Source organism: Helianthus annuus, chromosome 3 (assembly GCF_002127325.2).
Source record: "Helianthus annuus cultivar XRQ/B chromosome 3, HanXRQr2.0-SUNRISE, whole genome shotgun sequence".
Classification (NCBI taxonomy): Eukaryota; Viridiplantae; Streptophyta; class Magnoliopsida; order Asterales; family Asteraceae; genus Helianthus; species Helianthus annuus.
In genome coordinates, this window is record NC_035435.2 from 88,415,819 (window position 1) to 88,433,242 (window position 17,424).

The 17,424-nt window shown below is 36.0% G+C and overlaps 2 protein-coding genes across 3 annotated transcripts; both read right to left on the bottom strand.

Annotated features, from left to right (window-relative positions):
- Positions 1 to 707: 707 nt before the first annotated feature.
- LOC110929053 (glucuronoxylan 4-O-methyltransferase 1) lies at positions 708 to 1,792 on the bottom strand. The gene has a single exon (XM_022172151.2). It carries the CDS (start codon positions 1,738 to 1,740, stop codon positions 853 to 855), a length of 888 nt encoding a protein of 295 aa, XP_022027843.1. The 5' UTR covers positions 1,741 to 1,792; the 3' UTR covers positions 708 to 852.
- A 1,676-nt stretch (positions 1,793 to 3,468) lies between these two features.
- On the bottom strand, positions 3,469 to 13,968 carry LOC110929054 (probable serine/threonine-protein kinase At1g54610). 2 transcript variants are annotated; one of them, XM_022172153.2, is made up of 8 exons: positions 12,835 to 13,968; positions 11,624 to 11,908; positions 9,558 to 9,875; positions 8,013 to 8,240; positions 7,821 to 7,921; positions 6,931 to 7,045; positions 5,147 to 5,542; positions 3,469 to 4,004 (listed from the first exon to the last, which is right to left on the bottom strand). In XM_022172153.2, exons 1-8 carry the CDS (start codon positions 13,318 to 13,320, stop codon positions 3,810 to 3,812), a joined length of 2,124 nt encoding a protein of 707 aa, XP_022027845.1. In that variant the 5' UTR covers positions 13,321 to 13,968; the 3' UTR covers positions 3,469 to 3,809. The 2 variants fall into 2 exon arrangements, with proteins under 2 accessions (XP_022027845.1, XP_022027844.1); XM_022172152.2 differs by having other exon boundaries at positions 5,147 to 5,545; positions 12,835 to 13,964.
- Between the last annotated feature and the right edge of the window lie 3,456 nt (positions 13,969 to 17,424).

Consider the following 17,424-nt stretch of genomic DNA (forward strand, 5'->3'; position numbering starts at 1 on the left):
GACTCTACCTTAGCTTTGATATTGGTGGGATTTACTGAGTATGATGATGATGATTACTTTTCTAAAATAGAGGATCCAAAACTTTTAAAGGCCGAAAGCCTTTGCTTTATAATAATTGTGTTTAGGCCGGCCCTAAGGTCATGTTATACCTTTAGATATTGAAGATGACTACATGAGTACTTTTAACTCGTAGTTGACTCATATGTTATCATATCATCACCACACACGTACTTGATGTTATGCATTAAAACATACTTAATGTGATTCAAGAAGTATAAGCTACCCTTATTTGCTTGTAAAAAGGCTAGAAGATGCAAGTATATCATACCATACTTGATGCTTAGTTTTTAAGGAATTGCCTAGTTGCTCCTCTTCTAAATCATTTCTTTCCTTAACTAATGTCGCTTTCTTAAAACCTCATATTTTTCTCCAAAGTTTTGGATTATTGATTGAGATTTTCAAACTATCTGAAATTATTGTTCTACATAAATGAAATTGTTTCTAATTTGAGATTGTTGAGATTGAGATTTATGATCTATAATTATGCATAGATAGAGATGATATATGAATCCTAGGATCTAAAGCATTCTTTTACGAAAAGGGCACAATCTTGTTATCCGCTTCGGGCCTAATATATTTTGAGTTGGCCCAGCTTTATATTCAAAACTTGGAAAATAAATGTTTTTTTTTTTTCATCATAAGAGCGGTTTAGAACAAAATTTCATCATAGTATTACTTAAAAATCTAATCTAATACAATTTATTTAATAAAATAGAAATCAAGATGATGATTATTATAAGAACAAGAACCAATATGAAGAATTTAGAATCAAAATGAGGGTGAAATGTGGAACTATTCAGAAGGACAAAAAGGCTTGCTAGGATCATCTCTATGGCTAGGAATCCTGAAGTGCCTTAACCTTCCCTCTTGTTTCCTCATATATCCTTCACACAAAAATGCATTAGAAAACTTATCTTCAACCACCCTATTTACATCATGCACAAACACATCAGTCTCTCCATCTTCTCGGTTCCGCGCCATCATCCCAGCCGTATAAATCGCGCTCATCCTCCCCGGCGCCTCATCATAATACCCCGTGGGTGCATCCACCATGATCAAATCCCATGTCGTCTCGTAAACATCACTAGGCAACCCTTTAAGCGCCAACTGACATACTGAGTGCCTAGGTTCACCAACCGCGGTACACTCTGACCCTTTCCCGGCTTCCATAAGGCTATCGGCTTGGTGCACCTTACTATCATAGGTCACATGATATGACTCTAACATGGGGAACCGTTTCTTGATTTGCTCGATCCACGCCTCGTCTTCTTCTAGAAACACCGTGCGCCCACCATAGTTTAGTGAGCTCCACATTAGACTATCGTGCCCAAGGCCGAAAACTAGAAAGTTGCAAGGTGATTTCTTGTCTAAAATCTTTTTAGTCACGGATATCTCTTTGATAGTTTGTTGTGGCGTGATGGTAGAGGTCGAGTAGTGGATTAACGCTTGCGCTAATGCAGGTGGGATTTTAGTGCATGTTGGTGAGCATCCGGTCGCCTTTTGAATGTTTCTAAATGAATCCGAAACTGCTTTTGGGATGATCGTTTGAGGTATCGTGGATGAAACGTGGTCGTTGGAAGACGAAGATGTTGATCGGAATACAAAGAGGAGAACAAACACAACGATGATCGCGATGACAATGTGCTTCGTGTTCACCGGATATTGTGTTCTTGACCTCATTTTTGGCGAATAAAACCGGTTTTCGATGAAGATATGGAGTTGTATGCAAGTGTGAATGTTTATATACAAATCTTGGATATGGGTATTGTGATACTTATAGTTGAAGTGATCATATAATAAATTGTATGATGTAGGACACATGAAACCTAAGAATGAAGCAAAAGGGTTGTTGTTATGTTTGGTGTATGACTTGTAAAGTTGGTAAAAAAACATGTAAATTATTTTGTGTGAAGGGGACTAGGAAAGTGCCACCTGCCATTTTCAACTAATCTGATAGGATGGTTAACAAGTAAAGGTAACGCAAGATCGGTCACATGATTGGAAGCTTGATATAGGTAGATTAGCTAGCGTTTTCAGGTCGTTTTCAACGAATTTGATAGGATTGTTATGAAGTAGATAGAAAAGATTGCACTAAGGTGATAATTTGGACTGGTTACCTTAAACATTAGTCGATTATGGTTTATAAATATCTAACGGTTTAAACAAAAGTTTAAAACTTTGCTAAAATGGTTACGAGACAAGTCGATTTGCAAATAGGGGTGTAAACGAGACAAATCACTTGTTAACTAAGTGAGATCAGCTTGGTAAAAGGTTAACTCGAGAGCATACTTTATACTAATATATAGCTTTTTATAAAATTGATAATTTATACCGCTTATAAATCTACTTGTAAATTTACATATTTGTCCACCACGAGACTAGAACCCTATAAACACATTTTCACACACGCTTTGATATAACTATATTTAATATAACTAGTATGTAATTACAAATAAGTATTATGAATTATGATTAGATACGTAAAAATTAATTATGTTTATTTAATTAAGATAATTCATTAACAAATTTAAATATTATAAAATTTAGCAACTTTTTGTTGTATAGAGGTGTTGTATCCGATTGGGGGGTTTTGAAAAAAAAAAAATTGCTTTTAATCTAAAGTATTTGATAAATTACTTTTAACTAAAAATTATTTGATTTTTAATTTTAATCCAAAACTTTTCATCTTTTACAATTTAATCTCACAACTCTTTTACTTTCAACTTCAGTCTCTTATACTTTTCGTATTTCGCAAAAAAAAAATACATTTCGTTCTAAATTTTACGAGTTAACATGGCGCAACGTGCGTGTGGTTCAACGTTTTTACGTCGTCTATTTTTTTCCCTGTTTGACAGGTCTGTCGTAGCGTGCGGGTCCTAGATCAACTTAGTTATTATTTTCTATGTTTTATGTAATTTCTTCACAGTAACACGCCACAACTCCAATGTTGGTGGTCGTTGACGGTGGTGTGGCATTGGTGTTATTTGGTACGGTTTTACACCCCCACCGCACCACAGGAGGGGCTTAATACTAGTCATAATTAATCAACAAATAATAAACAAGTAAGCTCTAAATCGTTCTAGAGATTAAAAATTTACATGCCAAGCTCATGCCTTTTAAGCTTGTAAATTTACTCTCATGCCAAGCTCATGCTTTAAAAAATTAAAAAAAAAAAAAAAAAACTTTAAACAAGTCGAGCTCAAGCACATTCTTTAGTCAAAAAAAAAAAAGCTTGAAACAAGTAGAGCTCTCCTAAGTCAACAAGACGAGTTACTGTTTGATTCAAACTCGTTTACAAATGTATTAAGCTCATGCTTTAGTAAAAAACGCTTGAAACAAGCCGAGCTCTCCTAAGTCAACAGTAACTCGTTTTGAACCGAACTTGTTCTGACCCGTTACCCCTTATGATGAAAAGATAATCTGCCTGTACTTGTTCTCATTAGGGCATGTCGCCACCTAACAAAAAGAAAAGGTTACATGAATTGTTGTGTTATGTATGAGCTTACCAGAAAAGCAGAACTGACCACCAAATATTTCCCTAAAATATATTTTTTGACCTTTTAAATTTTAAATTATTTCAACCAGCCTAAACCTGTACAAGAGAAAAACCCCCTGAATCCATATTAAAAAAAAAAAAAAAACCAAAAACATTTGAGCAACTTAGAAGCCCGGTTTCGGATCTTCAACACTTGGAACTTCTTCACGGTTTGCCAACCCCATGAACAATGGTGTTTATGGACTTAATGAATTCATGCGTAACGCAGTAACGATTCCCTTTGACCATTATCAGCATAGCCCTTTTTGGCCTTGGTTTTGTCAAGACGCGCTTTACGAACAGCATGTTGAATTTGTCTTTCGTGCTCTTTAAGCATTTCATCCATATTTCCGCCTTGCGGGACTAATGGCCCCGAATAATGGATCCGGTTTTTCTTCGGAGCAAAACCCTGTAATCAGGACACACACGAGCTTAACCACTTTCTTTTGGTATGTAGTTTGACACTTGAATTTGTGTAAACTAATAATGTGATTTCTATAATTTTAAGTTTTTTTTTGTCAGAAAAAACCCACGAATACCCTGCTAACTAACCGGTTGGCCCATTTATAGGACTATTTGTAATGTTAACAATAAAAAACGAGAGCAGAATGTCTTTCAAATAGGGGTGTTCAGAATTCGATTCGGATTCAAAAAATTCGAAATTCGACTCCATCCGATTCTATTATCAAGAATTTGAATTCAAGTCCAGTGAATCGTATACAAAATTATAAATTAAAATTCGAATCGAAATTCGAATTCAAATTATAGATATTTATTTATCATGTTTATATATAACATACACATAGGATCAAGATCAAGGGAAAACCCTTCCGAGTTGTGAGAACCTAGAGAACTCGGCCTTCCCGTGCGAGTTTTGCCCCTGTTTTTTTCACACCCCTAGATTAAAATGTTTGAAAAGACTACTGTAAAAAAATTTCGAAGTGGTGTTTTTGTCCCCTTGCGGCTGCCGTAAATGAAAAAAAAAAACTTTTTTTTCTTTCTTTTTTTGGAAAGTTAATTTTTTTTAGGATTTCTGGTAAAAAAAAATTTGAAAAAACCTTTCATAAGGCCGAGTTCTCTAAGTTCTCATAATTCGTATAAGTTTTTATTTTACCCTAACCCTACACACATATAACTTAAATTTGGGTATAGTATAAACTAATCTATAAATTTAATATATGTCCTAAAATAGCCCATTACCAAGCCCATAGAGAATTGTCATATTTTAGATGAATTTGAATCAAAACGAGTTTATTAGAATTTATCCGTATTCGAATCGAATTTTTAATCGAATACGAATTGGTGTTTAAATTCGAATACGAATCGAATTGACCAGTTTTTATTCGAATACGAGTTCCATCAGAAAGAAAATATTCGAAAAATTCCTTATTCGATGAACACCCACTACTTTCAAATAAAACAAAAACGAAGGGTAAATATGTAATTTTACTTTTCTTATCAATAATCACCCAGTCTTTTTGCAACACGTAAGTCGTATGAAACTTAATAAATTACTTCAACTGCATGATAATAGAAAAGAATTAATAATACCTTTACGGGTGCATGTTCATGCTTCTTGTAAGAAGAATTCGGGTCATCTAGCATAAGGTGTGATGATGATTCAGCATCGTTTAATTGATGGTACTTTCCATTTGGACGATCTTCGGGCCAATGTGCGCTGGTACCTTTGCTATGGTCCAACCTTGAACTACCATGCCAAGCTAATGAATTCGAGAACCGTGACAATTGGGCCCCACGGTGTTTATAATGGTGGGATGAATCCGGCCCGATTTGAGATTCATCTGATTTTTCTGGTTGTTTAAACCGACTGTTATAGACGCCGTTGTTAAATGATCCTCTGGACGGCTCAATAGGGAACCCTGAACCGCCATCTTCGTCGTGGTTGAATTTCTCACTACTACTTTTAGAGTTTTGTTGTTCTAGCCGCTTCTAAAACACATTAAAATAATCTTCGTTAGATTCTGCTTGGATGTCTCTTTGGGTTCCCAAATTGTTTATTTTACTCGATTTTCGCACAGTAGATTAGGCGTAAATGAGACGAGACGAGTAGGGATTGTAATGGAACGAATATCAGTAATCTCAGTCCCATACCCGGCCCAATACCCGTCGTTTATCGGGAATCTGGCATAACCGTTATTTGTTAAAAGTTAACTGTTGGGATTACCATGTACATTTCTTATTTATCTAAATTTTATAAAATTTTATGAGTTTAATGTCATTTTAGTCCCTCTGGTTTGGGTCATTTTGCCAGTTTAGTCCAAAGGTTTGAAACGTTGCCATTTTAATCCACTGGGTTAACTCCATCCATTTTTCTGTTAACTAGAAGGGCAATTCGGCCATTTTTTATGTAATTTTGTTAACTAGAAGGGCAATTCGACCATATGAAATGACCGAATTGCCCTTCTCATTAACAGAAAAAATGGATGAAGTTAACCAAATGGACTAAAATCGCAACGTTTCAAACCTTTGAACTAAACTGGCAAAAGGGCCCAAACCACAGGGACTAAAATGGCATTTAACTCTAATTTTATTAACTAAGAAAATTAGAAATATAAAGACTACAAAAGTACAAAGCTAGTGGATTATCAAGAAAGTGAAATAAGAAGAAAAATAAAATGTCTACGAGTATGGTTTGGGTAAACAGGTGGTATGTATGTTACATGTTATGCAGTCGGGTATCACCTAATACCATACCCATCCCATGCGCGTGAAAATTTTAAAACTAATCCGATACCCGAATACCCATCAGAAATGTTTCAGGTTTACCCGTCGTGGTCAAGTTCATTTGCCATCCCCAAGAGCTCAAGCTCAGCTCATTTCAAGCTTTATGTCTAAAGCTTGAGCTAGATTCATCAGTAATTTTTCAAGCTTGGCCAGATTATTATTTATTTATATACATAATTACATAAACAATTACTTTTCATATATTCAATAGTGGAACAATTTATATGATATTTCCCAATAGCAAACTAATACATCGAAATAGAAGGTAAACGGTCAACAAGCTGCGCCGCTAGCCCCTTTTAAATCAGAAAACTAAGTCTTTTAAAACTACTTGGTATTAAATGGAAACTATTGATGTTAAATTAATAACAGACTCGTTTAGGCTTGCGAGCCTTAATGAACTTGTATATGAAGCTCGCGCTCGTTTATCAAAGGAATTCACTTTAGACTCGAGTTGGGGCTCAAGCTCATCTAAGCTCGACTGGATTTGAGCTTTTAGCAAGCCAATCTCAAGTAGCTCACGAGCATGTGACCTCGTTTACACCCCTAGTTTATATTATTGGATCAACTTTAATAAAAGACTTTATTACCTTTATGGACGCATGCAATTCTGCATTAGCATCAGGTTCCGGCTGAGCTCTGGATTCTCGCGTACCCTTTCTTGATGGTTCCACTCCACGCGCTTTCCCAGCCCCCGACTTATTCCTAACACCGTTATAGAAATAAAAACGAATAAAACACTAGACAATATCAACAGATCCACTATGCCAAAAGAAACCATTTAAAACTAAGAGATGGTGATAAACTTTACAGAAGCATGAAGATAATGTCGATCACAAATTTACAATATGCCTAGGCGTGTAAATGAACCGAACAAACACGAAGAGACATGTTCGTGTTCATTCATTTAACTTTAACCAAACACGAACACAAACATATAATCGAACATTTTTTTGTTATTGTTCGATTATTAAATAAATGGGCATGTTCGTGTTCGTCTTCGTTTATGTTCGTTTGTTTAAAACCTAAACGAACAGTTCACGAACATAAACAAAAAAACTTAAACGAACCTAATTTAACAAACAATAAACAACACAAATGAACATAACTAAACAAACATAAATGAACCCATTTTTATTACTAAAAAGCCCCATTACCAATTAGTTATATTTATATAAGTAGTTAGAAAGTTCCTTTTATGTTAAATATTTATATCAATATAACTACTTATGTATTTAAACTGAAACCAATAAAAACGAACGAACATAAACATATGTAAATGAACGAACAAAACGTGTTTTCATGTTCGTTCGTTAAAACATTGTGTTCATGTTCATTCGTTTATACAATAAACAAACATAAACGACTTCCCACCGAACTAGTTCACGAACAGTTCATGAACGTTCAGTTCGTTTACAGGCCTAAACACGCCCTGACGCGCGCATACTTTAGAAACCCAAAACAAAAAAAGAAATATTACCGTCTTAATTCATCATCCCGCAATTTGGCATCATACTCCTTACTTGGTGGGTACTTGGGCAACGTTGAAGGATGGCAAGGAAACGGCTTTGTTGTGAAGAACTGTGTTTCAAATTCAAAGTCATAATATCAAGTAGGTGGCCCCCACAAACATGAGATTGTATAGATCACCAAATGATAGAAATAAGTGTACCTCACTTTGCAGTGCAGACGATGAAGATCCCCGATTGTTAGGTTCGACTGCAAGAAGAGAATCCAGAAGCGCCAAAGCCGATGGTGGGAAATCCTTAAATGTGTCGGACACGCAGCGTTTGTAAGGCTGTTGCGGTTTGAAAATTGTAGCGTGTGGCAACCTTGATTTTCTCCAATACTCTTCAGATGGTGAACCGCAAAGTTTAAAAATTTTATGTAGTTGTTCCACCTGTGAATTAAAATAAGTCTGATAAATTAAGAAATTGATATGTAAATTGAACAAAAATGACGTTTTTTGTGAAATAAGCAGATGTGTTAAATGGGTCATGTCTGCGAGCTGGCAAGTAGAAACCGACACGGACCCCAACACGACACCAAACCCAAAAATCGTGTCACACACATGGACTCGAACATGGCACACACAGCTGACACACACACAGCCCGTTTAACCAGAATACTTTATATTATTTTTATTTTTTGCATACTAATGCTCCAAAACTACATGTTTACGATAAAATATACAAATATATGTAAAAAAAGTAAACTATATAACTCGCTGCCTATTTCTCTTTTATTGTTTAAACTTTGGCATATAAAAAACCAGTCAGTTTAAGCTATTGACATGGAACAATAGTTTTTAAAATAATTATGAAAATAAACAGATTACACGAGTCAGGCAATGAACACGCGAGTTCGACACAAACACATTTATCTAAACGTGTTTGTGGGTTCGACCTAAAACTAATCCGAACCCGTTTAGACTAAACCCAAACACACAAATTCCGTGTTAAATCTGCGTCGTCATTACACAAATTCACACCCCTAACAAGAAGAAGAAAAAAAATTAATTAGATAATTTAAAGTAAAATGTCATTTGTCCCTAAGACTTGGCCATTTTTGCGTCTTTCGTCTAAAGGTTTGTTTTTCCGCATCTGGATCCAAAAGGTTTGAAATCTTGCCATTTTCATCTGACACGTTAACTCCATCTATTTTTTAACGTTAAGTCGAGGGTATTTTCGTCATTTTTTATATTTGTTTTGTTTATTTATTTATATATATTAAAGGTTTGAAATCTTGCCATTTTCATCTGACACGTTAACTCCATCTATTTTTTTAACGTTAAGTCGAGGGTATTTTCGTCGTTTTTTATATTTGTTTTGTTTATTTATTTATATATATTACACACTAAATAAATAATAATAATTCAGATGATGTATCTTATGCATTATAAACTTGTACTTTAGTTAAAAATACTAAAATACCCTTCAAGTTAACAAAATAAACAAACGAAGTTAGTTGGGTGGATGAAAATGGCAAGATTTCAAACCTTTTGGATCAAGATGCGGAAAAACAAACTTTTGGACGAGATTCGCAAAATGGCTACACCTCAGGTACGAAAATGGCATTTCACTCGATAATTTATTTTACCCAAAAATAATTAGTTTTGTTGCAGCTAGTATACAACTAATATCTGACCCTAAATCAGATGATCAGAAGCAATATCTATGTAACTAAACATTAAAAACTGATTTAGATACATAAATACCTCTGTTCTTCCGGGCATTATAGGCTTGCCAGCAAAGAGTTCCGCCAGAATGCAACCAGCACTCCATAAATCAACGGCTACTCCGTAATCGGTCGAACCTAATAAAAGCTCAGGTGGCCGATACCACAACGTAACGACCCGACTGGTCAAAGGTTGTCGGTGATTGCCGTTAAAAATGGTGGCCAGCCCAAAGTCACCGATTTTTAGATTCCCGTTGCTGTCGATCAAGAGATTTGACCCCTTGATGTCACGATGCAAGACCCCACGATTGTGACAATGTTCTAAACCGCAAAGTAACTGATGCATGTAACATTTGATCTGCGTTTAAATTACGTAATTTCTTTGTTAGTGTATAAATATAATCTTTTAATATTCTTGCATCAAGTAAATTACACAGATGGGACCTCTGGTTTACCAAAATTTTGGATTTGGTCCCTAGCCTTCCAAAAGTACACAGATGGTCTATGTGGTTTGCACTTTGTAACGTATTTAGTCCCCAGCTTTTTTCAAAAGTACATGGATGGTCCCGGTGGTTTGCACTTTGTAACGCAATTAGTCCCTAACTTGGACATGCTAAAACCTTTAGATTTGTTGGCTGAGGACTAAATGTGTTACAAAGTGCAAACCACAGGGACCATCCGTGTACTTTGGAAAGCTAGGGATCAAATCCAAAACTTTGGTAAACCACATGGACCATCCATGCATTTTACTCAATATTATATGTGCGCTAAACATTTCGACTTCATTAAAAAAAACATAATAAAAGAATATATTTCAATCATTTTACCCTAGAATTATGTATAATTACTAAATAGTTATAGAAACTTATTTATTAACAATCATAAATGAAAATAACGAGAATATAAAACAAGATATGTCAATCTTATGTTCATCAACAGAAAGGTATTAATGAAAGATTATAATAATCTATTTTAAAGAATTAATATTTATTTTATATATAGAAGGTATAGAAATTAAGTCATATAACAAGTAAAAGTCCACTAGTTCAAAGGGTTAGAAGTAAAACTGATTTAGCATTAATGTGCCATGCAGTTAATGAGATATAGGTTATCGCGGTAAGATATCGGTGGGATATCGGTAATTTTAATACCATGCATAATTTATACACATGGAAATTTAACACTAACAATTCAGTATATTCTCCTACCATTGACAAAGTAACCTTTTGCAACTTGCAAAACACTAAAGGGTTGTTTGTTTAGCTCTTAATGGTTGGTTCAGCACTTAATGGTTCAGACTGTTTGTTTTACGAGCAGATGTCTAAATGATTCAAACATTTGCCTCTGAATGGTTAAGCATAATATTGTGTCTGAATGGTTAAAACCTATTATCTGGATTTGTCAGACACTTGCCTCTGAACGGTTAAGCATTATATTGGCTCTTGATGGTTCAGACCTCTTACTGGTTCAGTACTTAATGGTTCAGACCTTTTTGCTGGTTCAGCACTTACCTTTTCAGAAGTTGCCAAACAGCCCTTAACAATTGTAGCAAGATTAAGACTTAAAACACTAACAATTAACAGTTAAGACTTAAAATACTAATAGCAACAATAAGAAGAAAGACGAATGGTAGAACTAAGAAGAAAGGTACTAATATTGGGAAAATCGGTGTTATATCTGACAGATATCGGTCAATATCGCCGATAATATGGGTACCGATACTCTGACCGATATCTAACACCGATATTTTACATGGAGGCCAGTAACTGATATATCACCACTATATCATCGATATTAACTGCATAGTTAATGCAATGAATACTATTACACCAAATTTAGATTAACATTGGCATTTTTCAATGATTAGTGTACAACGATACATTTAGTGACTACGGAGATGCTCTAACGTATACTTTCGACGCAAATCATACGAGACACATGCATACATCTGAATATCTGATGACATACACACATGCACACATACACATATACACATATACGTACATACATTGATACATACATGGATACATACATTGATACATACACACACAACACTAATTCGCATCTTCACAAAACAAGATAACTAGCCAAAAGAAAAACATTTACCTGCGGTTCAGTAAACTTAACCATAGGGGATGCGGCAAGCCCAGCAAGATCATGGTCCATGTACTCAAATACAAGATACAAGTTTCCCGACACACGGGACGTTAGTAAACCTTCAAGCTTCATCACGTTTGGATGATCTAACCGACGAAGAACAATGATTTCTCTTGCCATAAAACGAACACTTTCTGGATCCATTTTAGCAAAACGTACTTTCTTTAACGCAACAATATTTCCAGTTTCAAGATCACGAGCTCTGTACACGCTGCTGTAAGTCCCCTGCCCAATCTGCATTGAATTCCAAAAGTAACGTATATTATTAAAAATTTAAAAGGTCATGCATATCATAGTAGCAGTACATACATGAGTGTATATCTAAAAATTCATGTACAAGATCTAAATGTGCCAAAGATATCAATCCTAACTCGAACATACTTACAATAGTGTATCCTAAATACAAACCGTTTAACCAATTTATCTAAACGAATCAAACGGGATGGTGGGTTGTAATCAAGTTTAAAACACGTTAAATGGGTTGGCGGGATAATTCAATAGACTACTACTCCGATTTCACGAAAGTGTCATCTTTTATCATTTTATTTTATCTATTAACTCCGTGAAACTATTAGAAATTTGCCAACAAATTATTAGAAGTTTAAACACGAAAAGTACATCCGACAATATCTTTCTCATCACGTAATATCGCAGCAGAATTCATAGTTATTAATAGCGCTCATAGCGAGCGCTCATGCATTGCTATCTGATTTTGGCGCCTCCATGGCAAGTAAATAGCGGGATTTCAGGTTTTTATGTTTTTTTTTTTTGGTTTTAATATAAATAGTGACAAAATATATGTATACAATAGTTAGATTTTAGGTTTTCTGTTAAATATACGTATAGAAACACCGTAATTGGATATAACATACATATAAACATTTCTACAATTTTCTTCTAGTGTTTCACTAAACATAAAATAGTGTCCGCTATTTCATCGCTATCGCTACGTAGCTTATAGGTTGCTTGTCGCTATCGTCCGCTATTCGCTATTCGCTATTAACAACTATGCAGCAGATTACCTCAGATAATTCAATATCATAACCACTATCAAAACACACATTCCAGCAGAATCTAACTGCTTGATTCTAAAACTATATGCAATTTATAATCATCAACAATCAACAAAAACATATATATCATAAACAAGATTCGCATACCTTTTCTAACTTCTCGAACGAGTCAGCTCTTCGGGGCAACCATCCTTTGATCGCTTCCCCCGCAACCGCAGTCAACCAAGCTGGCCAACCAGCAGCATCTTGTGCGCCATCAACCCCATTCGCAACGTTAAACACTCTAGATATCTCCGGCACCCCACCGTTCCTACTAGTCTCAACTTTCACCGGTTTTTGACCCGTTTGCACGAGTGGTTGCACCACTGGTTTCTCATAAACCACAACACTATTCCTATTCCTATTCTTATTCCTCTCACCCTCATCCCACAATGTCTGTCCTAAACTCGATGCAGTTTCTGTGTTACTGTTACCTTCGGAAATAAGGCGAGCAGTCGCATCGTTACCGCCATTATCGACCGTTGCAACCTCGTCCCGTCTCGAAGAACCACCGAGAAACCGTTTCGACGATCTCTTTGACTCTTTCTCCACATACTCATTCGCCGAAATCCCTTTCGCGCAAATGCACCCCATTACTAACACTAATTCACCTCAAAACCAATCAAAAAACCATCAAAATCATTGACACACCTCCACTATACATATCAAATATATCAGATCCATAATACTCATAATACCCAAAAACCATAACCAATTACAACCACCTCAAAACCCAAAGTTCCTAATTGCATTATCAATCTTTAAAACAAAACAATCAAAACCCTAAATTCCAAAATACGGACCAAAACCAATTCAAGATCCGTAAATACAATAGAAAGAAAATCGGAAACGAAATAAAGACGAATACACAGATCGAAAGTTGGAAACTTTTGTCAAAATTGAAGCGAATGAGAAGGGATTATGGGAGATTCCCACAACGTCAATGGGTCAAGACTCAAAAAGACTCAATTTTTATGAGATTATTATTATTATATAGTTTGTGATCAGACAAATGAAATGGGGTTATTTGGAATGATGAGAGAGTGAGGTGTGCGAGAATAGAGGGATTTTCGGATCTGTGTGAAAAAGGGGTTGTGGAATGCGATTGATGCAGGTTTTTGGGTGTGGAAAAGACTGACTGGTGGGAAATGGGGTGGTTTGTGGGTGAGTCTTTATGATTTGGAATCTTGGGTGACACATGGCATATACTCGGTCACTTTCCTACCTAGGGGGTCCTGTTTTGACATCAAGAATCCAAAGAGAATACACTTTGGTTTACTTTTTGGAAGTGTTTTGTGTGAGATATGTGCACCAAGTTTGGTGCTTTTGGTTGGTATAGTGAATTTGCATCTACCCATTTAGGAGATACTATTTGTTTCCTCTTTTAGAGGATTCATGTCCTAAGAAAGAAGTAACAATCATGAAGATCTAGAGTCTAGACCTCCCCTCACCCTATGAAATCATCATGTTCACTTTAGGATGCCTACCATGAAAAGCTACAAGCTGTGTTGGTGACAAATCGAAACGAGTTTAGGTGTAAGGATGTTCACGTGGTAGACATGGACCATATCGTGTGCAATTTAAAATGAAAGGCAACAGGATTAGGGTTGTCGAAAGACATATTGAAACGACGTATTTATTCATTTTTGGTGACGTTAGATCATAGTTGTATAATAGGGTTTACGGAAAAGTTTTTGGAAAGTAACGGTTATTTAATGGCCACTAGTTTTCTTATCAAGAATATTGTTTTCAGTGTGGTGTGACTGATTAAACCACAAAGAACAAGAACTTGAGATTGTGCAGTTAAGTTATATGACAAATGAATTATATTAGTTTGATCATTGATGATATGGATCTCCATAATTGTTTGTATTGTCATAACTCATAACTCACCCCCCCCCACACACACACACACACCAAAGCGGAAAAGCGGGAATGCGACAGATCTTATATCATAATACAACAATAAAAGAGAAATACTAAAATGTATTTATTCAAAATGTGTCACGACATACGTTCAACAATGTTAGGGGCTAGGTTTTTATTATTGTGGATCCCATATTCTGAGGCTTTGTCTGGATAGATTATCCTTGGCGGGTAGAGCAGGGACTCAAAGCATGGTTGTAAAAGTCCCGTCTAGGCTCCGAGTAATCCCCGAGTACTCGCTACAAGGTAGGCTGCCGAGGCACGAGTACTGGTCTCTCAGGCCAATTACTCCCCGAGTAATCTACGCCTAAGCCGAGTACTTCCCGAGTACTCCCGAATCCGCCTAGGGAGCGCCTAGCGACTTTTGCAACCATGACTCAAAGTATCAATGATCCTTATCATTATTTATAGTTTCTAACAATTTTCCTCGATGTTTTTCTAATGTTCATGTGCAGGATATCAACGAAGTGGACTGAGTCTCAGCTGGAATCTCGGGGATAATTCGTTATGGACGCTACACGTGCTAATTCCACAATGATCATGGGGAGTGAACGTGGCCATGCAAGATTTTCGGACTTAGTTGTTCTTGTTATTCAAAAGGGTTGATCAAGTGTTATAGGACACATACACATTTTCGCATACACACATTACGAACCAGAAGCTCACAAACACTCTTAGCAATCAGTTGTAACACACTTGATAAACATCCGAAGTTGTACTTGTTTTCATTGTTCAATATAGTTGGTGGTTAATAGTTTTCACCACCCGAGATTTTTATGTCAGCGATCTACTAGTGATCAAGGGTTTTTCCTCGTATAAATCAATGTGTTCAATTGCATTTACAACCTTATATTCATATCTATCATTGTTAATCATAAAAGCACTCTACCTCACATTTCAGATTTGGTTACATTATCCTTAATCAGATTTTTTTACCAAAACAAACAGGTTATTTAAATGTTAAACAAACATGTCTAGTTCCAAATATAATCCAGACAACCAGTGTACAATGTCACTGTTGGGCCCTTGAAGGTTTATACTTTAGTAATTAGTTAGTATTTGGGCTAGATGTTTAATGGTTGTTTAGGCTTGTAATGTGGGCTTGGTGGGGGCGATATGGGCCTTAGGTTTAGGGGGAGTTATTGTCACACCCCAACCGATGACGGAAACATCGGAGTGAGACGAAGAGAGATTGTTCATTACATCATAACGCTAAAGTGATAATAGAATTAACATAAACTGATTTCATTTCATTTCAAGAGTCGATTACAATACAGGAAATTCAAATACAACAAGTTCCAATACAACAAAACAGATACAACATAGTGTAATACAAAATTGATACAACAATTTAAAATCTACGATTTCTAGGTGTGTACCTAAAGCTTCAACACTATGCTCCTTAAATCATCAGCATTATCCTGCAACACGTTAAAAGTATACTTCAACACAAAAAATGCATTGACGAGTATACAGGTTTTCATATATAGCATAAGTAAATAGGTTTAAACGAATCCACATGGCAAGCTAGCTATTCAAGATAAACAATAAACTGGCATGTGCACGAACTAGTCAACCCAAAGTTTAACGCAAAAATCTCTTAACATAACCCAACGTTCACAGGCGGTGCGTTACTCCTATAGCGCTATACATGTTAAGGTTAGGCTCGTACGAAGTTAATGAAAAGTTCAACACAAAACGTACAAACCCAGATTAAAGCATTAAGTATAACGTATGCATGCACGTATAAGGATTGTTTGTGCATTTATTACAAAAGTATGAGTGTAAGTTTAATAGATTAACATGTTACACCCCAACGTGTGGTAAAAGGAAAAGGGGGTTCAAGTATACTCACAGTTTTGCTTAATTCTTCAAAAAAATCATGTGAGCGTAGATTTGGTAGGAGTTGACGAATGTAGCACGAGAATGCCGAGGTTACGATGGAACTAGTACAGGAGTGCCGAGGTTACCCTACAGGCAAACGAAGGTGTAAGTTGGAGTTGGAGGATTTATGTTACAGAATTAAAGTACTTAGTACGTTAAGAAAATAATAAGTAAGGTAACAGGGGTGTATTCTGACTATTAGCGATAAGTAACACAAAATCAAAATACAGAAACAGAATTACGAACAACTCGTTAACGGACTGCTTAGAACGGATGCACCATTCGTGTGGATGGAACATCCGTGCGGATGAGCCATCCGTGCGAGCGGACTGTTGTCGGTCAGATTCTCATTTTTGAACTTTTAACTATTTACCAGTTACGTTTGTGATTCTGTTCAGTATGTTTAATTATAGTATATGTATATTAGTAGTCTAGTAATAACAGAAGTCTCAGAGAAGTCATGCATGGAGGTTGTTTAACCTCATTATATAACACCAAAGCACAAATCAGTCAAACTGATCGGTTGGTCATGTTTACAGAAGGAATACAGAATACAAATACTGCTATTTACATCCCAAAATTAACCATATTAAGTATAGCAATCTGGAAGTCAGTTGACATTTGAAAATCGTCGGAACTGATGCACAGTTCATTCGCATGGACGGGGAAAGGCCAGGTTCGTACGAAATGGTGGTGTCCATTTGTACGGATTGATTACCGGTTCGTGCGAATGGAGTTGTTCTTGAGGTAAATCAGTTTGGTTTTGCTTGAACTGACCCTCTATTTGACTGAAATCAGCCCTATCCCGAACCCACAGTTATTTTCTCAACTTGTGAGCTCGGTGGAACTCGGTTTCAGTTAAGTTTAAATCTGAAAGTTTTGTAAAAA